Source organism: Grus americana, chromosome 3 (genome assembly GCF_028858705.1).
Source record: "Grus americana isolate bGruAme1 chromosome 3, bGruAme1.mat, whole genome shotgun sequence".
Lineage (NCBI taxonomy): Eukaryota > Metazoa > Chordata > Aves > Gruiformes > Gruidae > Grus > Grus americana.
This window is the reverse complement of record NC_072854.1, coordinates 3,402,372-3,428,860: the sequence shown is the minus strand read 5'-3', so window position 1 is coordinate 3,428,860 and position 26,489 is coordinate 3,402,372. Positions and strand designations below refer to the sequence as shown.

Here is a 26,489-nt window from a genome sequence, read left to right as displayed (position 1 = left end):
GCACAGCCTTGTTTGGGGCAACCTCGGATCCTCCCATTCTTCCCCCAGGCCTATGTCCACCCCTGCCACATCAATCTGATTTTTGAGCAGGGATCTGAACTCCAGCCCTTACCCACCATGGGCTACCCCATGAGGATCTGCTTGCACCCACTGCCTCCAGCATCACCTCTCCTTTAGTTTCTTCTTTGGTTCCACTAGTGAACCAAAAAAAAAAAAAAAAAAGTTACGTGCATTGCTTCACTAGACCTGTATTTAGTAGAAAGAACACCACAGTGATTTTAGTGGGTTTTTTAAATCCATCTAGGTAGGCACAACATCATCTCTCACCACAGTCTCTGTTCACTTTATCATAAAACCACCCAGAAGACTGAAAGAGAAGTTGATTTTCAACCCAAAGATATGCTTCCCTATGTCTTTTCTTCGGTTTATGGAGAAAGGTCTTCTAGAGCCACCCATGGAGCTTCCTCATAATAAACCTCACGCCTTTTAAAAAGGAGCTCTCTCTGTTGGCTTTCAAGTGAAAAATAGGTAAAACATGGGACTCAAAGCCCAAATTTTGTGGCTATGTTTGAGACCGTCCTGTGTGGTCTGCTTACATTTGCACAATCAAATCTCTCAGCCACCAAAATGATGTGGCAACAGCCCAGATGTTTTATTGTAAATGGTCCCTGGCTTTAGCTAATTCCTCATCCATGGCTGGGAATTTTCTGGAGAAGGCTAATTCTCCTAGCACAAAGCTATGCCAGGACCTCGCTAACAATTTAAGCGTGGAGAGTCAGGCTTCAGCCCTTTTCCACATTCCCACACTCTGCTGAGTTTCCTAGCCTGCATGTAGTCATACTGTTCCTGAAAAACATTGAATGAAAGTTACTAAAAGTGATAGCTGAGGTGTGACAAGGCCCAGTCGTACAATCACTTTATTTTGTACAATGCAGGAAGATACCTCAAAGGCTACCTCTTGTTCTTAAGTGGCTGGGCATGTTCCTCTCCATCACTGAGCAGATGTTGTGGTCCATTCGAGATTCACCTACTTTCCCAGTGTTTCTCATAGCTTGTGTGCTACAAAAGTACATATGTAAATTATAATACATATATCCGTTGTTTTTTTAATTGAAAATCAACCAAACCTTGCAGTACTACCATTTAATGTGCTTTGTTGTTTTTGCAGACATTATATGATTTACTAAAGCGTTAATTTCCTATAGCAAAAGTTATAATGGGATATGAAAGTAAAATTGATTTTAAAGTACCATGGCAAGCTTGCAGAAATACTCCCATTTTTCAGTAGAATGGGTGAAGGCACTGCAGTCTTCATAGCTGTGAAAGAAAATACATTTTTTAAGATCACAAGCTCTTGAGTAGCATTGCCAGGCTTTGGTGGCACCATTATGGTGGAGTCCTATTATTAGAGAGCAAGCTTTAAAGAAACCTTGATTGAGAGCAACCCAGTCCATGAAGAAAAGCCGCATTACCGTAACTTGGTTTGCTTTGTGTTTTATTGAAATGGTGCTGGTGGGGATGGTGCAGTGGCGATCACCAAGATTTCTGACTTTGATCGGTGTAACAGTGGGAGGTAGACCTTCATATTCCTAAAAGCAATGATTGCCCCTTCCTTGCGACTGCCTCTGTGCGTGGACAGCTGCCCTCAGTTTGGTGCTTCCCAAACGAACACCATTTTTCACTTGAAGGCTGGCATCCTAAATTAACTTTCACCAAGGGTGGCTGAAGCCAAGGGAGCGGGAGGGGGACAGATTGCAAAGCACAAGGGCTCTGGCTCAAACACAAAGTCTGCTTGAGCAAGGGTGGTGTTTTTCGATGCTGGGATGCACCGGGAGCTCGATGCACATATAAGCAGTCTGTATTGTGAAGAAAATCAGAGCCGAAGACCGTCCTAAAGCCATAGCAATGAATGGTGAGGTCCCGTCCTGAAGGCTTTACCCTTCTTCAGGGGACTGTCCAGGAACGAGCAGGGTCTCAGTGCGCTGGGACAGGATCCTGTGCAAGACTAAGGCTTTGCAGAGGCAACAGCTATCTCAGACTGACTTAAGCTCAGAGAGTCAGAGATGCTTTCCCATGGGAGACTGACAATATTAAATGTTTACAATAAATCGACATAAGGCGTTATTACATCCTGTCCTTCCTGGTTTATGAGAGCACGCTGCACGGTTGCAGCTACAGTGTAGCTGCCCTGTTGTCTGTAGCCCCCTGCTCATCCCATTTCCCGCAGGCGCTGGATGTGCCCACCCTGGTTTGAAGGCTCAGAGGGTTCCATAGCACGGATGTGGCCAGATTCTGCCTGTTGGCCTCGGGGCAAGAGAAGGACCCTGAAATGTTTAGTTAATTACTTTATATGAGGCCCCAGAGACTGGAACAAAGCTCAGTGTAAAAAACAATTTCTTTTTCTTAGCCCAATAAATGACATGAGCCCTAAAACTGCTCATTCCTCACCTAATGCTTCTGCTCTGTAAACATCGTGTAAGGAAAGTGCTTGTTTGCACTCGGGAGCATGCGGGGACTTTATGATTTGACACGAATAATTCATGGGAATGTTTGCTCCCGCGACGGCATGCTGCAAGCAGAAGATGAAATGAGACAGATCATTTGAATTCCCCGTTGCCGTGGCTGCGTACGAAGGCTTACGTGCAGATGTTGAGAGCACCCACAGCAGTAAGCTATTTATTGATATCATAACCATTTCTAATCCAATGTGGATTCTAGGGCAGCAAGGAGAGGAAAGCAGTTACACAATAGGATGAAGCTACGACCAAATGGAGGCAGGATGATCTCAGAAATATGGGATTTGCTGTGTAAGACCATGGGCAAATTACCCTGATTTCCTACATTATCGCTATGCTTGTGTAAGGGCTAGACCCCTGATGGTTATGGCTCCAGAATAGAAACCAGTGTAGTGGCCACAAAATGTCTAGTATGGTCCAAGGATGCTGGGGCATAGCCATGGGGCGTGCAGATACAGTCCTACATATCTCTCTGTTTCCCTTCCTATGCAATGTCGTGCAGCAATTGAAATTCTAAGTTGCCTTGGTAGGACTTGACATTTGTTTTTGTTAAAAAAACAGCTTTAACTGCTAAACCCACTATTTTTTGGTTGCCATTTTTATTGGTGTTTGTCCCTTCCGAAGAGTACAAATCTCAACCCCACCATGCTTCTTCCTTGCCTCTTTCTCCACTGCAGATCTGACCATTATGATTTCCGGACAGTTAGAAGGTTTGGGTCACTTTGAGGCCAAAACTGATCAGATTGACAAGTAGCTGAATGAGACACAGAGCTGGATGTGACAAGGCAAAAACCTAAATGTACTGATGTTTATCAATTGAAATCAAATCCTTCCATATCTAATCTTAAATTTTTTGGATTTGAGGGTTCCACTGAATGGTATAAAACATCTTTGCATCACTGCTATGGTTCAAATCCATCCCTGAGAGTCAAGGAGCTTTGGTATGCTAATGGAAAAGGAATTCATGTCAGAGCCCAAATCTCCAAAAAGTAGTACCAGCCTCTGCTTAAGCAGACAGAGTAAATTTATTTTTCTACATGTGCTTTCTCACACACATGTAGACATGAAGTGTTGTAGAGCATGTATGCACAGACAGTTGGGACAATCTTGTCATGCTTTGAGATGTCCTGACAAGACTCAGAAATGATTGACAAGTCTCACCAGAGTCTTAGCATGGTGTTGTGCCCAACATAGCAAACGTGCTGAGGGTCACTCTTTCAGGCAGGTGTCCCGTAAGGAAAAGTATTTCAGCTTCACCTTCCTTTCTTGCTAGTCTATAGAGTGGTTTATGTGTCTCAGCCCTGACCCCTCTAACAGGGCTTGGGTATCTTTGTCACCCTATCTGGGTGACAAAGCCAGTTGACAGGATGAACATGACACCAGGGGTGGTGGTATCAGACGGGGCTTTTCTCCTGCCTCCTGGTCATGCAGAAATAAGGATGGGGCAGGGGCAAGAATGCATTTGTTCTGGGCTATGTTTTTTGGCAGTGGTCTTCCCTCACCTGAACCATCAGCAAAGCTCCTGACTCACCCAGATTCCTGGCGTGCACCTTCCCTGACGGCTGAGACAAGACAGCATTGGTGGGAAATCAAGGGTCAGGTTTTGGCTCTTCCACAAGCTCCTTCTGTGACCGCAGGCGACTTATTGCATCTCTCAATGCCTCAGTCCCCTGCTGTTAATAACACATCCTTTCCTTTGCTGTGTTTCTGTCCTTGTCAGTTTAGATTGAAAATCCTTTAGGGCAAGAACTGTCTCTCACTATGTGTATGCACCAGACTCAGTACAATCAAACTCTGATCTCAGCAGAGGCCTTTTAACATTGCGATAATATAAATAACAGTGATACCTGGGAATCAGGACTCCTGGATTCTGTGCACAGGTCTCTCAATGCTGCATTGCACCCGGGGACAAGTTAGTTTACCCATTGCTTGAATAAAACATCTCTAAAACAGGGGTCAGAAGGACTGGCTGAATGGGAGAGAAAAACAGGATCTATCTATGAATAACTTTAATGTAAGGCTGATGGGGTGCAAGAGTTGAATAACCAGTTGTGAATAACTAACATGAATTAGATTTGGCTTCCTACGGAATTGATCACTATTCCTAAGGAAAAAAATGCAAGGGGTTGCACTCACTCATAGGGGTGATCCAATACTGGAGCAAAGGCTTTGTGGACAGTGTCTTGGCTCTTCTGCGTGACTGCTATCCTGCTCCCTCTTGCTTCCCAACCTTCTCTGTTTGTCGCCTTAATAAACAAAGCTGTTCAGAGAGATGCATTCTGCCCGTGTACCACTCTCTGCTGCCTACAAACCTACCGAGTGAGCTCCCAAACCTCCTTTATATGCTGCTTCTCTTTTCTGAGCACTGCACAGTGACATCTTTGTCAAAGGGCATAGCTGGTGACAGGAGGAATAGCAGCCCTGGAGGTTGCAAGGACAGAGGGTCCCGGTAGTTGTGGCTTGCAGGGATGTACAGACTATGCTGTGAGTCTCACAGCAAGGGATTTTTTCCAGCATGCAGTAGGCAGCAGGGGCCAGGGAAGGGCAAGATCTCCAGGCATGAGGTGAATAAACTGGATGGCTCCCCACGGGCAATGTGTAGATGGAGAAACGAATAGCATGGGGAGGAGGAGAGCCTGCTTTCTTGTCTGCGGCAGGGTGGAGTTGGCCTGCCTGGCTTGGTGCCCGGTTGTTGTAGAGATTCCCCCTCTGGGCTGAGACCCAGGAGCTCTGTTCAGTTGTCCAAGCCAGGCACCCAACACCATTCAAGGTGCTGTGGGTGTCCCAGTGCAGTCCCAGCTGTGAGTCTAGAAGGACACAGATCTTCTGCATGCCTTGTATCCTACCTGCCAGCAGTCCATGGATATCTTTGATACCCTCTGAAACAGTCCCAGATGCCTATGAGTCTTGCCCCTGGTCTCCAGCTTCTTCAGGGATGCCTTGGAGAAGTCAGCTGCGGGATTATGCACAGGATTGTCCTCCATAGGGACTTCCATTGAAAGGCAAGACTACTCCTCTGGGTGGGAAAGGACATGGAAGCTATGGGACACGATCTGTTCTAGACAAGAGCTATTCATGGCATGTGTCATCTTCCCAAGGCTGCATATTTGCTCCACAAAGAAAAAGAAGGCCAAGTTAAGAGATGGCTGGAACAAAAAATATCCCAGCTCCTACTCCAGCTGTCAGATGGGAATGAATTCAATTTTAGCGTGAACTTTACTTCCTACAGGAAAAATCCTTTCCTACTTCTTAGCATGCTTCCTGGCACTGCCCTAGTCTCCATGTCCTCCAAGTCTTTTCCATGGGGAAGTATGTGCATCCAGCACAAGTGAGTCCTCAAAATGACATATCAAAATGATGGCAAGGAGGTGAGAAGCATCTGATAGGAAAGTGATGCCAAGGAGATGGGAGACATTTAGTATCAGCCACGAGATCTCAGCTAGTTGTCTGGACCCTTCCGTAGTCAGGGAAAAGAGACGGGAAATCTGTAGGAGGTGGTGTAGACACTTATCTTGGGATGGGATGAATGGCTTTCTGGAAATCTCTCTCTCTTTCTCTCCATTGATAAAAGATGGAACTGAGATGATGAGTTTAAATTAGCTTTCCCACTTTTCGGCAGCTGAAGTAAGAAAGGAAATACCATTCAAGGACACTTGGGTCTACTTCTGTGGCTCCAGAAAAGATTTTTAGACACAGGAACTTGAGCTTCAACAAAAAGCTGCAAACAACTGGAGCAAACTCCTACTGCATCCAGAGCCACCCAAGAGGCTTGGCGGTATTGGAGGGGGAAACATTTAACACAAAATATTCCTTACAACCCAGAGAAAAAGGTTGTGTGGGGAAAGCAAGGGAAAAGGAATTCATTCACAAAGTTATCTTCGAAGGCGTAGGATTGGTGTCCTGCTTTTAGCTGTCACCTCAAGAGACAGGGCATGCAGGCGGAGGGTAGAAGCTGGAGGCTTAGTTCCCTCTGTAGCATGGAGATGACTCAAGCCTGCAGCATCCTCTTTCCAACACGGTGTCCACATGAGACCGTGTTTGTACCCTGGCCCGCTGGAACCTGGCCACCCCGTGCGGCTGAGGAAGCATTTCTGGCTGCAGGGAACTGAACCTTGGTGTTATCCTCTCTGGACCACCCTTCGAGCCAGGAGACGAGATCTTTCTGACATGCTGCCATGTTTCAGGAGATGTTTAAGTGTTAGATATCCTGCACAGCAGCCCTGACACAAGAATCTGAGAGCTTTGTCTCTTTAGTTGGCTCGAGGTGGTTAATGGGTTTGCCTGTGATGTTCAATGGCCAAGGTCAAGCCCTTCCTTCATATCTAGCAAAGAAGGCATCGGAAGCTATAAGAAGGTGTCTGAACCTACAAGAAGGTGTCTGAACCCACCTGGGCACTCTCCTGGGTGGCAGGACAGGGCACAGGGACTGTTCCTAGTTGGGTGTTGAGATCTGGGGATTGTGGGATGGTGTGTTGGAGGCAGGAGAGGATGGAAGAGGAAATTATGAATCTTTTGGTGGCCTAGACCTGTCACTGGCATTGGATGGGCCCTCCTGTGGCTGCCTGCTGTAGCTTATCTGCTTAGGGGACTCAAATGCCTGAAATTTTAGACTAGGATGAGGGGTTTACAACCTGGACTGAGATGCTTAGAGTTGGCTGCATCTTTTTAACCAGTCAGGGCATAACTTTGGAGGCAAAGGGCAACCTGAGTCGGATTCAGAGCTTGTAATGGTGGGGTTATGTCAAATCCCAGCTCCCTAAGACGGCAGGTGGGACACCGAGCTCTGCGATCTCAGTTTTATGGGCAGGGTATCTCTCAGAGCCGCTTCAAACTGGTTGCTAATGGCAGGTCTCCAACATCTTCTCGGCAAATGTAGGAGGTGACAAATGCTATGTCCCATGATGTCTGAGATCCTAACTCCTGTGAAGGGCAGGGCAGGCGGGCTAACAGTGTCAGGCTGCACCTGGGGACTGTGCCTGCAAAAGGGCTCTTTTGAACATGTGCACAGATAGCTGGCACATCCCTTAGCTACAGAGCAATGCCCCTAAGCCATGGCCAACAGCAGCTGGGCAGCTGGTTGCAAGGAGGACAGGTCACTTGAACGTGGGGCAATGTGAAGAGCAGGGTCTCAAAAGCAGGAGACCGGCTGTTGCACTTCAGATAAGCTACGGAGACCTGGCTGGGGAGAAGCAGGCAGTGGGAGAGGGTTGCCTATGGAGGAGCCAGGGGAGGCAGGGATAAAGGATATTGTGAGCTAGCAGTGAGACTCCTTGTAGCCAGAAGAGGACATCCCTTTGCTTCTCAGCTGACCCCAGTGTACACCAGGTTTTTTTGCTTCAACCCATAACTGCAAAACCCTCAACTGTATTTCCATCAGCTCCTCAGCAACATCTGCTCTGCTCCTGTTTAAGAGGAGATCCCTAGAGTGTAGGAAACGTCCAGGCCCTTCCCAACAGGCAGCTGCACCACCTTTCCCAGCCAGTTCTGCAGCATCTGACACACAGCTGGAGCTTACCCAACTGCTCTGGTCACACACCTTCCTTCTTGGGAGGAAAACCTCCACGTTCTCCGTTGCCTGAGATCCTTGCCTCACTGCAAAAGGTTAAATCCTCCCTCCAGGAGACAACACTCTGCAAGATCAGAGAAGGCAGGAGAAAACAGAGGAGCCAAGGCCAGGGCTTTGGAGACAGCATGCAATGCCAGCAGGGAAAGGTTGCATGTTTGCGCTTCAGAGAGGCATTTGGGCAGTAAATGACAGAGGACCTGAATTATTCCACAGGAGAGGGAGGGAGGTGTGAGCACGGAAGGGGAAAATCCATTCATTCATTACAGAAATCAATAGCCCCCACGTGTCATTTAAGCTGGCCTTCCCCTGGAGAAGTGCGAGATGGAAGAGACCTCTGCTGCTTTGCTGATGAGAGCAGAAACTGTGCCCGGGCTCAGCCAGAGGAAGGTGCCTAAAGAGATTATTCAGTGGTGACTCCTGAGTCATGTCTAGATCAATGCGTTCAGCAATTTATTGGTGCTTCTGGGATATATCTCGTCTAAGCATTTACGATAGTCAATGTTAATGCAAACATCCTCCGCACAGTGCAGGGCAGCTGCGTTGGCTGTATCAGGCATGCAAGAGGCGTTTAGTTGGGCTGGGGAAGCATTTTGAGCAGCAGGAGATCGAAAGGACGTGTGTAAAAACAAAAGGCTTTATTTTCTTTTGTATTAGGCACACACCTTGCACTTCCAAAAGCGGACAAGGAGCCCATCCAGCAGGCAGAGGGAGACAAGCGCCTCCCAAACTGGCAGTTGGACTAGATGATCGCTGTAGGTCCCTTCCAACTGAAATTCTATTCTATTCTGTTCTGTTCTGTTCTGTTCTGTTCTGTTCTATTCTATTCTATTCTATTCTAATTAAAAACCACCAACCCCCACACCAATTTCCCCCACTAGCTTGGGGACAGTCACTTAACCTCTCTGCCTCCATTTCTGCACCTAACTGTGCATGAACATCAGTCCCTTGGGCGGGACTGCAGGATCCCATACCTCGCAGCCCAGATGCTGTTCACTGGTAGAAAGCTCCTGTGACCGCATTTGTGTCACTTGGATAAACTCTCTGCCGGCACGAGAAGACTCAGCTGTACCCGGAGGGTGGTGGAGCGAGGATGTGGTCAGGTGGCTTCACTTTTATTAAGCTCCAAGCAGAAAGCTCCTTTTAAATTAGTGTGAGAAGAGGAAAAAAGAAAAATTGCTGTACTACTGGGTAATACTGTACCTGGGCTGTTTCTTCTCCTGAACACAACCACTAGAAAGTAGTCCTCTTTGTCAGTCTTAATTAGGAGTTACCTATTAAATGAACCAGCTGCAAGTGCAGCCACCCATAGGCTCCTGCGTAGCCTGACTGGCTTCGTTGTATTATACCCTTACTGGGAGCCCCCGAGCCCCCAGCAGCTGGAATAAATATTGCAAGTAAGCAACACTGCTGGCAGGCTTGTGGTTAATCACAGGGCTGGGAGGAGACTTGTAAAATAACTGCAAGTAAAGCAGGGAAGGATGCTCATGTGGACTTCCTAAGCATGCTGAGGGGGAAAGGAGTGTTTCTGCAGGGGTCAGCACAAATATGCTGAGGTAAGGGCTCCTATACTTTCCAAAAGTGCTGTGACTGAGATGGCCTTTGAAAAGCCACTGCGAGGGGATGGTTAGGCTCAATTCTCTTGTACCCAATGCCTCAAAAGCCCCAGGAGACTGCGATGCCCAAACGCAGTGCAGCGTGTGCGTGTTTGCGAGACTGCTGTTGTACTTATAGCCCCCTTAAAGAACAGAGTACGTACACGCTTCAGAACCCGCCTGTACATTTCCTCTGGCCAGGAATAGCTGATGAGTAATACAAAGCGGCAGAGGTAATAAATATTAAAAAGCTGGAAAATGTTAAAGTGCATGGGCAGCGGAGCTGACATGCACTGTGGGTGTGAAGTGCAGGGATCGTCTGCGTGCGCCTCGCGCAGGCGTTGCTTTTCATCTTTTCATGAAGGAAGCGGCGTAGAAATAAACGTTGCAATTATTTTCTGTTAATAGTGTGTTGAAAGGCATCATGCATTTCAGCAAGCTTGTGATGTCATGCCCCATCCCTGGCCTCATCCTTTTTATGGGTCCAAGCAATGGTTTTCCTGGTATGATGTGTGTGGACCAGTGGAGACACAGCTAGTGGGAGGGAGGAGATGTGACACCAAGCATCTGAGAGCCTGTGTGGTGATGTCATGTTTCCCAGGAGATTGCACAGCTAGAAGATTGCAGATTAGGATTAAGCACCTCATGGTGGGTGCATTGAAGGTGGCATGTGGCAGTTCACGAATGGCATCCAGCTTGGCTATCGTGACAGGTCATTGGAGTTGAGGCATCAACTCATGGGTTCTGCAAATGCTCTGAACTCGTCCCTGCCCCTCTCAGCCCTTTGCGTGGCTGCTTCCCAGCAAGAGCTGATGGTGATGGGAGTCGGATGCCATTTCTGTGCTGGAGTTTCCTTCCACTCCCCAGCTGATACCAAAGACCCCTGCTCCCCCAACCAGACTTGATGATATAAGGGCCATGGGGCAAAGACACCTCAATTCTTCTTCCACCAGGCTAGAGCCAAAATGCCCATGAAGACCTTTCTGCCCCCTTTTCTGGTCCCCGTCAGTGTCCATATCAAGGTGCAGCTGGATAGGGCCGACTGCGGCAAGATGACAAGGGTTAAACTCTTTCTTGGCAGGCTGGGAGGATGCCGTGTGATTTCTCAAAGCCTCGTGCACCCGGAGAGGAAGGCAGGCCCTTGCTAATGTATGCGCAGCTTCAGTGAAACTAAAAATAGCCGGGATCTGAGACCGTTCTTCCAGGATTTCACAGGCGCTCACCCAATTTTTAGTTCCTTCTTCTCAAAAGGATGGCAAAACGAAGGCGACAGTCTCAGCCCTTGTGCAAAGCCGCCACATCGGGAGCCTTGCTCCAGGGATGCCTTTGACCCTGCGGCACAGACGAGCCGGGGACGTGCTGCTGAACGTATAGTCCCAGGTCCGTGACTGTCCCTTGCAAGGCTGAGCAGCACCCGGAGGATTTGGTGGCCCTGGGGAGCCCTGGTGCTTTGCTCTGCAGCAGTGTGTGCCAGGAAGGGGATGCAAGCAGTGGGCAGAGCGTGTTGCAGCTGGAACAAGCTCCGACCCTGGCAGCTCTGCAGCAGGCGGGGGCTTTTTTTTCAGCCTCAGCAGGTCCTTAAGAATCAGCCCCCCTTTTCCTAGGCAGGGTCCTCTCTCCCTAAACTGCTCCTGGCTGGTGTTTTTCTGGTGTGCTGTTAAAAAATCCCCTTTCACTGGAACATCTACCCCCTCAGCTCTACAAAGCCACTGTCCATGGGGGTTAGGAGAAGCTTTGCTGTATGGAAAAGTCTCGTCTAGTGATTTCAGGTCCTGCTTCAGCATCAGTGACCTTGATGGCCAGAGAGACAGTAAATACTCTAAATTAAGTGAATACTATCCTAGAATTGTATCAGTTCTTGTTTCAGTTCTCTGATCTCCCAGCCGAAGATGTGACTCCCCTCGTCTTCCCCAGCAGCCAGAGCCTGGGAAGAGGAAATGTTTCCATCTGAGCAAGGGGACCAGCTCCCGGTCATGTTCCTCTTTGGCTCTGGGGTCCACATCACTTTTTGAGGCTTTAGACCGCAGGCATCCTGCTGTCTCCGTTCAGATCTACTCCAAAGTAGTTTGTTAAATCACTCAGGAAGTGGAAAATCCTTGGAAGAGAAACCTAGCACATTATGTCTCCATCTCCAGGGAACTCACAGCTAGTTAAAGCCATTTCTTTCCCCTCTGCTGCTCTGCATCCTCCACCAAGAGATCTTGGAGGCTTGCAAACAACCGTGAGGCGATGAAGATGTGTCCCTGTCTTTGGCTGGCCTCCCAGACCAATGCAAACTTCTCTTCTCTTGAGATACCCTGCGGTGAGTCCAGGTGATGCCAAATCACCTCTCGAGACCATCTGGGTTAAGTACTGCAATGTGGCCCATCCTATAGAAAGGGCAAGGTGACTATTCCCGTGTGTCCCTGTAGCATCATGCCCTTGAATACTCATATTTTGGGAGCCCTCGGGCATTTCTCTGGAATTGCCCTGAAACTTCCCTTGCTTGGAGCCAAGGCAAGTCAATCAAAAGACCTCCGCTTACTTTCAAGGCCTTGGGCTGCATCTGTTCCTGTAGGGCTTACTGGACTGGGACCAGTTTTATTTCCAAAAGGAGAGCCCTGACATTAAACCCTGTTAGCTCAAACATACTTGAAGTGAAAATTCAGTCTGAGATCAACTTCCTTCCTTCTGTGTAAAGCTATTTAACAGCTTTGATTTAAAACAGAAGGCTTTGCCGGAGGTGATAGCACTAGGTGTTGGCACACACTATAAGTAAATAAGTACGTGTAAAATAGGAAAGGGACTGGGGCTTAAGTATTCATAACTAATTTTGGGGGGAAATCTGTGATAGAAGAGAGAATTTAGTTCAATGCTAGCATGCAAGATCATCCCACATGTGATAGATACTGTGACATGTCTCTGCAGCACCCATCACTTTGATACCCTCTCCAGCAGCCCCTGCTACCCTGCCCGCTCCTTCACACAACACAGAGATGCTTCCCACATTAAAAATCAAAAAAGTGCATTCATACCCTGGTGCTGAAGAGGTCTTTGGGGTTTTTTTTCTGTTTTAGGACTCTACACCTCACAAACTAATTGACAAGTAAAAACATAAACATGATTTCTACGAGCCTGGCTCAAAACTGTAGTAGCTCCCGCTACAAAGCTATTCTCTGATGCTGTATTGATTTACCAAGCAAAGATCTGGAAATAGGGATTCTGCAACCTGGATATCAAGGGGAGTCCTGCAGCCCACGGGACACAGGCAAGGAGAGGCTGCCTGGGGACAGCTGCTTGCAAAATTGGGTTGTAATGAATACACCAATGACACATTCATAACTGTTTTTGCAAATAAAGAAATACTGTCTCTGGCTAAGCATGGATATTTCAGTAACAGTCCAGATTTGGGAAAGTCTGACAAATTAATGCCAGAAAGTAGGGCTGCTTAGGGCTAGCACTTTGTTATGATTTGTTTCTCTTCTTCTGGTTGTCATCTTTCAGTCTGTGAGTCAGAGAAAACTACTCTGCAGCTAGGCAAGTAGAATAGTCACAAAGATGAATCCCAGAAACATCCTCCGGCTTGAGCAACACGGATACGGGCAGCTCACGCATTTTTGGTCTCTGTAGCTGCAGTGATGCCCTTGCCCCAGTTTTCTGCCCCATGCACCTGCTGGAGGTTATGACCCTGGTATCTGTCAGCAGGATGAAATGCACACCTGCAGCTCTGCCATGTGGTCTCACAGTCCCAAATATCTGCTTAAACCATCAGTAAAAAGGGAATTGAATAAAGACCATGGACGATATCCCCGAGGAGGCGATATAGGTATATGTCCCATTCGGCTGGCATTGCAACCAAAGCAATAGTTTCTGGGAACATTACCCTGAAATTATCGATCAGAGCTCCCTGATTTGTGTATCAGAGTCCCCAAATTATCAGCCACAAGTTAAATCATCCTGCAGACACCAAAGCTGCAGGAATTGGATCCTAAAAATCCTGCAGTATCACTATTTTATTGTCACTCTCCAACTATTTGATGGAATTGAGTCTTTTCAAGGAGGTTTGATTTGTAGACTTTCTTTAAATAGTGAAAATTATCTTAGGCTGAAAATAATTTCTGCAATGATTGTGGTTAAGTGCTGGAACAGGTTTCCCAGAGAGGTTGTGGAGTCTCCATCCTTGGAGATTTTCAAAACTCAACTGCACAAGGCCATGACCAGCCTTCTCTAACTTCAAAGTTAGAGGGGTGGCTTGCTCCAGAGACCTCTAGAGGTCCTTTCCAACGTAAATTATTCTATCACTCTATGATACGATCCTCCCCAAAGTACGGTTTACAAAACAAATCAGATGTCTCTTTCGTGGTCGGTGTATAGTAAAGCCATCTGTGCTTTCAAACAGCTTTAAACTGACTTAGAATACAAAATTATTACAGTTTCTCCTGCGCAGCAAAAGACTGGCACTATCAGTCTTTCTAGCAGATACTTTACTTGCAATATTTCACAAAAAGCAAGACTTTCTAATACAAATGGACGTTCAAGTATCATCCCCTCTCAAATCCATGCATTTACAGAATAAGGTCTCGAATTCACATAAAGACCAGTATTTTCCCTGAAGTGGTGGTTATCATGTCTACGAAGTAGGGGTATTCAGAAAGTTTGACTTGACTTGACCCTTTGGCTTTAAAGGGAACAGATCTTGGCTAATGCTTTTGAGAATCTCACTCACAGAGAAGTTTTCGAGCAGGGATAAGGAAATAACAAGCCAAGAGGAATGTCTGGATACTAGAAAACATGAAAAGAGATTGAAGCAGGCACTGGTACAGTTTAGCTGAAAAATGTTAATATAGGCCAAGTAATCCAATTTTCTCACCTTGGTGAAATTACTGTTTTGTAATCTTGTTGTGAGTGACTCCTAAGCCTGATCCTGGATTGCAGTGGTGGTGTAATAAGTTAGATGGTGGATAAAGTCTCATATTGGAGTTCCAGGTTCAGCACTGAGATGACAATAAACTCTGTGTCTGAAGAAAGAGAGCGTCCTCCATGACCTACTAGTCTACAGAACTCATTAATGATGTCACGCCGCACATTGGAGCTTTTTAAGTGTCTCTAAGGCATGGAATAAGCTTGTTTTGTGTTCAGCAACATTCTCCTCCGATAAGCAAGACAAGGCAGGGAATGGAGATTATTAATTGTTTAATAGGAGCCGAGAGAAGCAATTGACTAAATAAGGGGTAGTTGTACACTGAAGCATGTTTACCAGGCAGGAGAGGGCAGAAACTGCAACACATGATGAACACACTTCTTGCTGCATTTTATTCATTCTTAGGTATAAACCATATCAAGAAATGCCAAAAGTGGCAAGATTTCAGAAAGTTTGATTCTGAAAATCAAGGCACATCAAAATGATGAGAAATTTAGTCATATGCGGTTGGGATGACGTCTGAGGATGCTGGATTAAAGGCAGGGTTTGTGCACTGCTTGCTTAGTTCCCTGAGAAGGTTGAAGGTGCCCTTTCTTGCTTTTGAGATGGCAGGTGATCTTTCCGAGTTTAGCAGTGGTCCCCAGCACGGTTTTGGCCCAAGACAACCAGCAGTGGTGTAAATAAGTCCTGCACACCCTTTGAGGATTAGCCCAGGCCAGGAACCATTCCCTAGGGGTGGTTTGGATGCAGCCCCTTGTTCTGGAGGAATTTGATGCCATGGATGCAGCCAGACGAAGCTGTGGTACATTGACACCTGGATGGGGCCCATAGTTGCTACTTTGATACTCGAACTAGGAACAATAATTATCCATCTGTGAATCCTTATTGCTAACTTGCAACATTATAGCAAAGAAAAAAATCGCTAACAAATATTGATATTGAGCACGTTAATTGTGATGGTAACTGTAAGTTTGATTTTGATTTTTTTAATAGCATTTTACTTTCATGCTCCCCTGTTGCTTGAACGCTGCATCTTATACTCCTTTTATATCTGTTAGAATGAAAATAATTCATTAAAATTAAAAAAGCGGGCCAAAGCCGCAGCTGGTGTAAATTGCTAGAGCCCTGTGGATGCCAGCTTGCTCCAGCTGAGATCTGGCCTCACATAACCTCATTTTAAGGGTACGTTCAGGCAGCCTCTGCTGCAAGCCTTCCAGCTGAGCAGTTACACATGTCCTGATTTCCTCCCTTCCAAGGAGTGGGCTTTTAATCTGTAAACACCCTCTAGTGCATAAGGATAATGGCCCCTTGCAAGAGTTAGCAGGAGTGCCTGCAGAGGAGATGGCAGGAGGGTGAGCCATCAGCTGAGTAACTCACCCCATCCCACCCCTCTTCTTCCAGGAGCGAGCACCAGGGAGATGTGAGGGATGGTGAGGAAGACGGTGTCCATCCATACGGTGTGCATCGCTACCATGACACCTAGGACACAACCACACTCCTGTAGTGCCATGGCAGAGTAGGGTTGTCCAGAGAGAAGTGGAGGAGGATAGTGAGATGCTGGGAAGGGTGTTGTACCTGTTGCCCTCCTCCCTGTCTTGATAAATCCTACTCATCCAAAGGGGCATGTAAGCTGCTGCAGGTGTAAGTTGCAACCTGCTCAGCAGAGTTAATTTTCTGAGCTCCTCCTTTCCCTAGAGGTCTGTTTCTGGCTTCTCAAGTGTGTTCTCCCATTTTTCAAGCCAGGGTTTGCTTTTCTGAAAGCAGTAGTAGGCTTGGCTGTGCTTGGCCAAGAAGAGTTTCCAACCTGGAGTAGTTGGGAGTGGTCTGAGTACCCCAAATCCTATTCCTTTCCATTTTTCCATATACCTGTACTAACAAACTAGGCAATCTCAAGGCCTGCTTATGGGCGCTGGGCATCATGCTGCTAAATTTTTAGTATAATCACTAGATTGGTCAAGGCTTACTAGCACTCTCTCAAGTAATCATAACCTGAGCAGGGTTCAGGACTCCATAGGGACCAAAGATCATTCCCAATACTGAGTCTGAAGGCAGCTACCTGGTTTTGGAGGATGACAGACTCCCATTTCTGTGGTCAGTCCTGCCCCATTGGCCTCAGGAAAAGTGATCAGGCCCCTGTCCTTTGTTGACTGTTGTAGATATAGTCTGTGATTCCTGACCTAGGTCAGCTTGTGGATGTGTGGGACAAGCCATCAGGACTTTTTCCTTTTCCCTCAAAACATAGCCCAGAGCCTGTGCTGATGTGCCTTGCCATGTTCCTGCAACTCTCTTACACATCAGCATCCTCTTAATTCCAAGCCCATCTGTTGCCTGAGGCATCCTCCTACACTTTCTGCTGGTGATATTCAGAGCCACCTCTGCAAATCGAACAGTGCCAAGGCACAGGCACAATCCTGTAATAGTTCACCCCGTTAAATTGTCAGCACAGTCTCTGGCAATTTTGGCCAAGGCCAACTAGCATGGAAGTAGCCACGTGGAGTCGAGTCATGCCAGCTGGCCAAGGACAAAGGCTGGTGTTTGGTCTGCTTTGTTTAATGGTATAGACAGAGCCTCTGACTCCATAATCCTATCTCTGGGCATTTCTGCTACCGTCCTTGCTGAGCAGCCTCTGTCATCCACATGAAGCATCTTTTTCCATAGCACTTGGGGTGTTTTGGGTTTTTTTACAGTGGGAGCATCTCTTCTTCTCCTTCCTGTTGGCATCCTGGGACACTCTCCAGAGATTATTTGACCACATTTCTGGAGCCAGTGGCTTTGGCTCCTTAAAAACGGGCTTTGGCTCCTTAAAAATGTGCTTTGGCGCAGGGACAGCAGTGACTTTGCCCCACGCAGTTTGTGTGCTACTGCGACATACGTAGTAAATAAGCGTGAGGGTAATTATACCAAGAGGAATTCTGGGAACCCTGCCAGAATGGAGGGGACATCCAATCCTTTGTGCATTTAAAGAAAATCGCCCCGAATCCCCCTCCCAACCCCAAATTAGTTCTATCTCTTGAAGCCATGATGCGACTTAGAACTAAAAATACATGCATGCACACAAATACACACACTCGTATATAAAAATAGCCAGCGTTCAAAAAATAAAAAGCCCAAAGTTAGGCTCCTGTATCCAAAATTAAGCTCTTAAATAAATAAATTAGGCTGATTTTCAAAAGTGCAGAGCGGTGAATGGCTTTCACTGACATAAGAGGAAGCATCGTGTTGCTAAAGATTGAAGATCAGGCCTGAATATGGATTTGAAAGTCTAATTATAGAATCCTGTTTGCTACCAGCTTGACCGAGAACAACAAATTTCAGGTGAAATGACATTGATTTTTTTTTTTCTTCAGAGTTTGTCTACACTTAACCACTAGTAAAGGTAGGAAAAAGCCCTCAAACAAGTAAATAAAATACCACAAAGAAGAAACAGATATACTGGAATAAAACTGCTTACACTGGTGCTGCACATTTGTGTTCAGAAATAGAGTTAAGCATTACCAATGTTGCAGCTGGGTGAAATTTTATATTGATTAATTATACAGGTATTTATTAGTTGTCGAAATCCTACCAGGTGGAAATAGTGCTTTTCCCAGTTACTCTCACGCATTCTCTGCTGAAAACCCCCCAGTCAACTGGCATTAAGGACGAATGGGTTTTACTCCCCCCTTTCCTCTCTGTGTCAGATCTGGATCTGAAGGATGCTAAAGAGAGAGTGCCATATTTTTGCATGGGCCGAAAAGAGAGCACAAAGGGAAGTTCATTTCCCTTCAGCTGCAAATGGTCCTTGGAGCTGTTTTGCTCACACGCTGTTCATTCTGAAAGCTGTGACCTTTTGCTGGCCAAAATTATGGCAAAGGATTCCCAAGGTTACAATCCCATGTGGCAGTTGGATAGGGATGGATTTGTCCTGCTGGGTCTTCCAGCACAGATCAGATTGGGCAGGGCTGGACTTTACGGCGTCAAGGAAGTATGTCCACCCTGGATGGAGGACCATCAGCAGGCAGAGCGGTACTCCACTCACGCGTTTGTGTTGTGGTGCTTAGAGGCTCGGGACAGCACTAAAAGATCTGGGTTCTGATGCCAGAAGACTTTGGGAGAGCCCTTTTGGTGCTCTGTGACTCAGTTTCCCCACCTGTGGAAGGAGCACAGTACAGTTGACCTTTGCAAAAGGCTGTGGACTCAACAACCGAGAGAATGTGGTGTTACTGTCATTGTCGTTGTTCTGTCCATCGATGGAGACAGGACCAGGGCATTACATTTATCCAATGCATTTCTACATCCTTGTATGCATGCTGCCTCCATAAAGAGGTGACATGTCCTCTCGCTGTGGCCAGTTAGAAACATTCATGCTTAAACTATGTGGATGGTGATGAATCCCTAGAGATCAAGGAGAAATCATTGCAGGACATGGTGTCCCTTCTGTTAGTTTCTTCTTAATCTCGTTTGAGGGACTCAGTGCCATTGTTATAGTTTGGTTCTGCCAACCCAGAGTGCTCGGAAAAGTAAAGACAGTCTTAAAAATAACCAAAAACTGGAGACAGTTGGTGGGGATAGCAATGTGGCAGAGTAGAAATCTAGCAAATGTGAGCTGTGAGAAGGGACTGAAAGAAATTGGGGTTTTTTAGTCTGGAGAAAAGACAAGAGAGGGTTTACGTGGCAAGTAGGTGCAAACAGGTAAATGACTGCTGCAGGGTGAAAATGAATAAATTCTTGTCCTTGTCCATGGCTGGGATGATGAGAAACTAGTGGCTTAACCTTCAGAAGAGGAGTTTCGTTTTCCTGTACTAGCAGGAATGGGAGCTCTGGGAAGGGGAGGCCATGCAAGACTACAGGGCGGTTTCGATGAATATCTCTCTGGAAAGACTTCAGCAGAGCTGATGCTGTCTTTGCCTAAATGCATTTGGGCAGCACGTTATGGACACCATCACCTTGGTTTTTGGTGGCCCTGTGTCACATATTATAAAATCCAGTTGCATGCTCCTTTTCTCTGCTTTCCCCTTGAGCCATTACATCTCACTCTCCCCAACTTTGCCTTTCCAGCTAAACTACATTTATTTAATTTCTTGCAAGCGTGAAGGGAAGGCAGGATTCCCGTGTCATCCTGCAGCTTCTGGGGTTGGGTGCTTCCAGGGAAATGCTGAGTACAGGCGGTGGCCTTGGGCATGTTGGGGAGTGGGAGGAGGACTGGTGTCCATGAGAGAGCAGGTGGCTCCAGGAGCATTTCCACCCCGTTTGGGCTCTGCTGGGGATGTCACACCAGTGTCACCAGTGTCGTATATGACTGGCGTAGCATTTTATCTAGTGTCGAGCCCCATCTGCTGGCTTTTCTGCGTCACTTTTCGTGTCCTTGTGTCTTCTTTCGGGATTTTTCAATTTCTGTGCTTGTGAACTGCAAACGGGAAGGACAAGGTGCTTGAGAACGGGCAGGGCTTGCAGACCTACCTCTGCTTCTCTCTCAGCTCCCTGTCCCTGGGGGTAATTTGGAGATACAGAGGCTGTCAAGGCTTATGTCCTTTCCCTTTGGTCTTCCTTGCTGTGCAATCTCTCCCTAAGTGGCAAGGAATGATCTAATCATTTTGGCGAAACCCCAGTTTGTGCTGTGAGCCCCTCCCAGAGCCTCCAGAAGGCACTTCATCCCACTGTCATGCTGGCATCTGAGGTGGGACAGATGAACAGTCCCGGGAGGGGACATTTCTCTCCATTGACTAGTTCAGATGACCAACTTTAGGGTCAGCGTTAGGTGGAGCAATTCCCGTCCCAAATTTCAGAGCACAGGGTTACAGCCACCACTCAGGATGAGAAGGAAAAAGACCCAATATTAGATCATTAATATCCGCAAGTGTTAGAAAGAACCCTGTTAGGAGGTGCTTCCTTTCTTAAATGGCATGAGTCCCGTGACATCTGGGCACCTTGTGCTACCCTGACTGGATCACCTCTGTTCACAAAGGTTGGCCAAAGGTTCCCTGAAGGCAAGTTGTGTGCCCAGGGTGAGGTTTGCAGATCTCCTTGCACAACTGATATGGAAACAGATGATAGAGCAGTACCTGTCCATGCATGAGGCACCTCCTCCTAGTCCAACGTTGCCCAAAGTCTCAATAGCTGACCGGTGGCAAGCTGTGGCCTTTTGCATTTGTGGGTCACACATATGCTGAAGGTGAAGGTGGTGTTTCATTGCTCCACCTGTGATGAAATGAGGTCAAATCTCTGGGGTTTGTGAGGGAAGCTCCTTACTTGAGTGCTGAAGGGGCTTAGACAATCTGTCAAGTCACCGCCAAGTGTCACGACCAGCATTTGTCAAGTAGCTTCTCCTCTTCTGCTCATGAGAACAAAGCAAGGGAGTTGTTTTCTTGTACAAATGTTTCATGAGCATTTCAAACCCACCCCATGCTTCACAACTGGGTGGTGCAAGTGAAAGGTTTCCCACTCCCACAATACAAAATATTGCAGGAGATGACGTTAGAGCCGTGTAGACACTCCAGACACTCCATTTCACCCAGACAACCTTCCTCTGGCCCACAGCCCTGTCCCCCTCAGGTTTTGATGTATGCCAAAGTCTCATGCTCAGTTTTTCCTCCTGTTTCCTGCAGGTATATCCGAACTATGTACCTGGGGATCCAGAGCCAGAGGCGGAAGGAACACCAGCGGCGTTTCTACTGGGCTATGATGTATGAATATGCAGACGTAAATATGTTGCGCCTCCTGGAAACTTTCCTCGAGAGCGCCCCTCAACTGGTGCTACAGCTCTGCATAATGATCCAAAAGAACCGTGCAGAAACATTACCATGTAAGTGGCCCCCTCGTCCCCCCCTCCCCATCCTCCCAGCCTCCCCCCTCTGATCCCATGCTCAGCTGCCAATGGATGTTTTGCTAACTGTCCGTCCTACGCAACCCGGTGGGTAAGGGCCTGCCACTTTGGACAAATCTCATTCCAGCTCCGCGCTGCATTCACTGAGTAAAATTTCTGCTCATTCCACTGAGAAAAAAAAAACCAATATCAATCAAAAAATGAGATTCAGCTCTTCCACACCCAGTCCAGTCTAAAGAGATGATGGTGTTATCAGGAGGAGGCTGGCAGTCTCTGCTGCTATGGCAAGTGTCATCATTCGTTTGCCACCTGGCACTGGGCAAATGCAATCCTTCTCTGCCTCAGTTTCCCTCCTTACTTAAGTAGGATGATAAAACTGGCCAAATTTGAATTTGCGTTGCAAGGACAAACACTTCAATGCCTGTGCAATGCTCTGATGGTGTGAAGTGTAATGTAAGGTGCTTGAGTTTATAGATAAAGGTTGCAGGACCTTTTCTGGGGAGTGCCAGGAATTAAGGCTTGGTCATTGGTACTGTGGTTCTCAGCAAGTCCAAGAAAAGAGAAGGGGGGAAGGCAGCAGAGGGGATTGTGTAGAGACAGAGATGTTGTAGTGCAGGTATCACTGCAAAGGTAGGTAGATGAGCAGAGGCTGGGAAGAAACCACAGAGAAGAGTTTGCCAATTCTGATGTCCTTTGCTGCAGTGATGTCCTGAGCTTGGGGCATTCACCCCAGTCAAGAGGCATATGCCTCTGTCCCAGCCCTGGGATGAGCAGCTCTACCAGCCCATGCCCATGGGAATGCTGGCTGCCTAAGGGTCACCAGCTTGAAGGAGAACTGTCCTTTCCAAGGACCAACAGTGGTATCAGCTGATGAGCTGCTGGGTTATTCAGCCCCTGCTCAATTCGCACACGAGGGACGACACTCGGCTTCCCAAGACAGACTGTTTGTGGCATGCCATTTCTGGCGGACCTGAGATGTTTCTTGGAGCTAGGATTGGAACCGGGCAGTTCTTCAGGGTTAAATTTTGCTGGTTGGACCAACCAAAGTCACCACTATTTAGAGCACTGGTAAGTTGGATTGCTCTCCCCTTCCTCCGTACTTTAAGCATGTCCATCACAGTTGCTTATAGATGCCTGCCTCCCTTCTCATATTTATGCAGTCTTTTTCTGAAATCTCTCTTCACAAGCTCTCCAGGCCTCCAAAGTGCTGACATGATGAACATGCCTTTCTACAACTCCTGCTAGATCTGCTCGCATTTGCCAGCACCTTTTTCCTGCTTCTTCCAACATTATTAACCCTACTAAAAATGTATAAATCATAACCTAAGAGGCTTGCCAGGGCGTTATGCAGATTGTTGGACTCGCTACAGAAAGCGCTGGGTGAAGTTTGCTGTCCTCTGTTGTGCTGGAAGCCAGACGACACGGCTGAATAATCCCTCTAGGCTTTCAAATCTGCTGCTCATTCAGTTTGCCACTTCCAGGCATGGCTGCCTAATCCACCGAACAAGCTGCATCATTTTCCAACCCCCCCTTCTTCAGCTATGCAGTTCCTCCGTTCCTCCACCACACCGAGCAAGCTGCGCTCTGTTCCAAGGCAATGCACGTCCCCGCCTGCCTCCCCGAGCCCTGGAGGGCTCTTTGCCTGCCACGCTCCAGTGGCCGAGCTCTCAGGGTCCCCAGTACACCCTCTCCCTGCCTCCCTCCCTGCCTGTGCCAGAGATACGGTCGTGCATCTCAGGGCTGCGTGCTGAGCGGTGGGCACTGCTGATGGATACGAGCAGCAGAGCTTGCTCAGCGCTCCTGACTCAGGTGCAAGGTTTCCTAGAGCTCCTCCATGCCTGTTCGGTGCTTCTGTCTTCCTCCTCCTCCCGGCCAGTACCTAATTATATAAAAGGAAATTAAATGCTGAGAGGAGCTGTTGTGAAAGGGAACATCAAAGATTTCCCTTAAAGCAGGCAGAAACCAAAGAAGATGGATATTGTTAGGAAAGCAGTGTGCTTAAAAATCAAATCAAGTCTCTCCTGGCTCATCATGTCTATGTGAGCGTGGTTTGTCACAGGAAGAGGCCAGTTCTGTCTCTGAACAGGGACGGTATCAGCTGTGTCACTGATGGATGCACACTGGCAAAATGTCCCAAAGCAGGGCGTATAAACCCAAGTACAGCCCGTGCTAATGTGTCCAGACTCCAGCTATTTCCATATGGTTCACACAGTCTCTTATGGCTTCATTCAGTGCTAGAACAAGGTCAATTTACTATTTTATATGGTACACATCCCTCCTCCAAGCCCCAGTCCTCCCTGCTCTTAAGATTGCAATGCCAAGCCCAGAGCAGGAAGCCAAGCCAGGCTCCAGTCTTCTCCAAATGGGTCAGCTAATGTCTCCTCCTATTTAAGGAGCTTTAGAAAGGGAGTTACTGGAATGGCTATCAGGAAGTTTTGCTTTTTTCTCCTAGTTCCCATGTTAAGATAACTGTTGAGGTAAGATGAGTGAATACACTGGAGGTCTTTACTCATACCCAGAGCATCTCCTCCAGAGATGTTTAGGAGCATGGTGACAGAAAGGGCTGATCTTGCCTATTGTGGTTGCAGTAAGTAGGGGAGGACTGTGAGGACTAGTAGAAGGGGATGCAATCAGGATATCGCTTAATTTCCTGGTTTCCTTATCTATTGGGTGGGTGGAAGAAAGAAAAGCCTCACCATGCCTTGCAAAAAACACTTTACCTTGAGAGGTACATATTTGAATTGGTTGGGTGGAACCTGTGTTTGTTGCTCCTTCAGTGCTCAAAGAACAGACCAGTTTCACTAATGGGCTCACCCAAGAGTTAGCATCTCCTGCATCTTCCGGCAGCAGAAGTGCTGGAGCTGGAATTTGAGGTCAAGTCCCAACCTCTGTAAAGCGTGGGACAACACCCCTGGAGTCTTATGAAGGTCAGGATTCGTTCCTTCATCATATCTGTAGCACAAGGCAGACCAGATCTCAGCTTAGCTGATGTTGCCCGATGACTCGGGAAGAGCAGAAAATAGCACAGAGAGAAGAGAGGTAAGAACTCCGTGTACTCCATCAGGTGAGAAGGTCTGACCTGGAAGGTGCACGCTGAGAGCCTGGGCTGGAGTACTTTGTGCTGCGGCTGCTGGGACAAATGGGTCGACATCAGCTCCTGAACACGCATATGGAAGGAGCTTGTGTTGGTATGCAGGGCCTTTGCGAGTGATTCATCTGCTACAACCACAGCTGTTTGGGTCCAAAACAGAGTCAACGGAAGGTGAGGGAGGAAGGATGCCTCCAAAAGATGGATCAGCCCATGTCCAAAGCGGTTGAAGGAGGTGAGATGAGATGCTCGCCTTTCTTCAGGGAAGCTAGACAGAAGCTAGGTGATGCATTTAGACCTACCCTTAAGATTAGGCAAAAGGAAGTGATGAGACTTTGAAGAGGACACAGCCTTGTCCCTCAGTCACTGTAACTGTCCTCGAGATTTTGGAGAGGATGGTATGAAACGGTGGCCATCTCCATCACATTCCTGGACAGCACTGGCCGGAGGACTTCCTTGATTTAAATAACACGGTGTATTTGTGGGGGGAAACATAATATTAACAACAACAACAAAAGCCCAGCAACCAATATCTTTATTTCATAATCACTCCTAGCAGAATATCCACCTCACTTCTTGCAGAATAAACCATCCTTAACCCACTTCACCCTTCAGAGGTGCCTGTTCCTCTGCACTAAATGGAAAGGAGTACTTATAACCAGATTAAAGGAGACACCCAACTTCTAGGCAGTTGGTGAGGTGAGAGGGATTCCAGTTTTTCAGTATAAATCTCCTCTTAAAAAGATTTCCTTTTACTTAATTTTGTCATGTGGCTATTTTAAGACTTAATGAGATTTAGCCAAACCTCTAACAACCTTCCACTCATCTCACGAGTGCTTTACGCAATGCTTTTGCTGGGAATTTGCCTCGCGAGCCTGCAGCATTCAGCGCAGGGTTTCCCCCAAAAAAGGGCTGTCTATCCACCGATGCTGTGCCGATCTCCTCTATAGCCCTGCTGTTGAACTGAAAGAGATTTGCAGCGTAAGCCTTCATTATGCAAAGTCCTGTTGAAATCTCTGTGATTTTGCAAGGTGTCTACATTCCCTGCAGCCCACAATAAGTAGTCCGAAGCTGCTCGGATATTTAAGAAAAGCAACATTAGCTTCAATTTTTCTGGGAGGTTGCTCTTTTAAACAGAGCGATACAAGTTAGGCACTAAAAAGGATTTTAGACATCCCATCTACAGATGTGTTGTCTGCAGAGTTATCCTGATGGCATTTGCAAATGACGTAGCCAAATCTGCTTGTCCCTCCCAAAGCAAAGTCCTGTTTTATCATGTCCTTACTCTTTCTGTACCATGTCTGGTACCATTTATGAACAGGGCTTGTCCTTTTTTGCAGGGGCACTCTTAAAATGCTGTTCCCTGTTCCTTAGTTTAGAAAACTTAACTGGTCTTTGTGGGCTATTGGAGGAGGAGCAGCAGGGGTGGGTTAGCCGTTGTCCTCACTGCCCAGAGAAGGCATTCCCTGTTGAGCTGAGTGGGTTCGGGATGAGCCAACCTCAAGTTAAACACTCCTGCACCTGAGTGAGAGGTTTCCTGTGTGGGTGATAATGAGTTAAGTCTAATGTGGGGATAATTTTTTCAGTTAATTTTCCCCTGATGACAGGTTGATAGTTAACCAAAAATATGCTGTGAATAATGGATAGTCTGAGAACTACATACTGTCTGAAAAGTCCTCTTAGATGTATTCATAGGGTAGGAAATAACCCAAGATACCATGAGCTGAAGAATAGTTTGAGATCTAAAACCAAGGCAATATCTAAAGGACAATAAATGGATGGATTACTTCTTACTCAGTCCCCTTCCCATTCAGGCCTCAAAGATCAAAGTAACCTTCTTAGCTGGGGCAACCAAGTTAGAAAGGGAGCCTTCAGCCTTTAGTTGCTCAATGGTGTGATTTTCAAATGTGATCAACAGTGGCCTGAATGTAACTGAAGAGACTAAAACTCCCATGGCTCCACTGAAAGTGGAGAAAAGACTCATTAGATTTGAAATCTCACCCTACAAGTAGCACTGCTAACCTT

At 47.0% G+C, this 26,489-nt stretch overlaps 1 protein-coding gene across 2 annotated transcripts in view; it reads left to right on the top strand.

The window, feature by feature from the left end:
- XKR6 (XK related 6) overlaps positions 1–26,489 on the top strand; it is a 189,765-nt gene that overhangs the window by 146,768 nt on the left and 16,508 nt on the right. For both annotated transcript variants that reach the window (XM_054822406.1, XM_054822405.1), the window contains one exon: positions 21,159–21,355. In XM_054822406.1, coding sequence (XP_054678381.1) covers positions 21,159–21,355 — 197 coding nt within the window. The remainder of the gene's footprint in view (positions 1–21,158; positions 21,356–26,489) is intronic.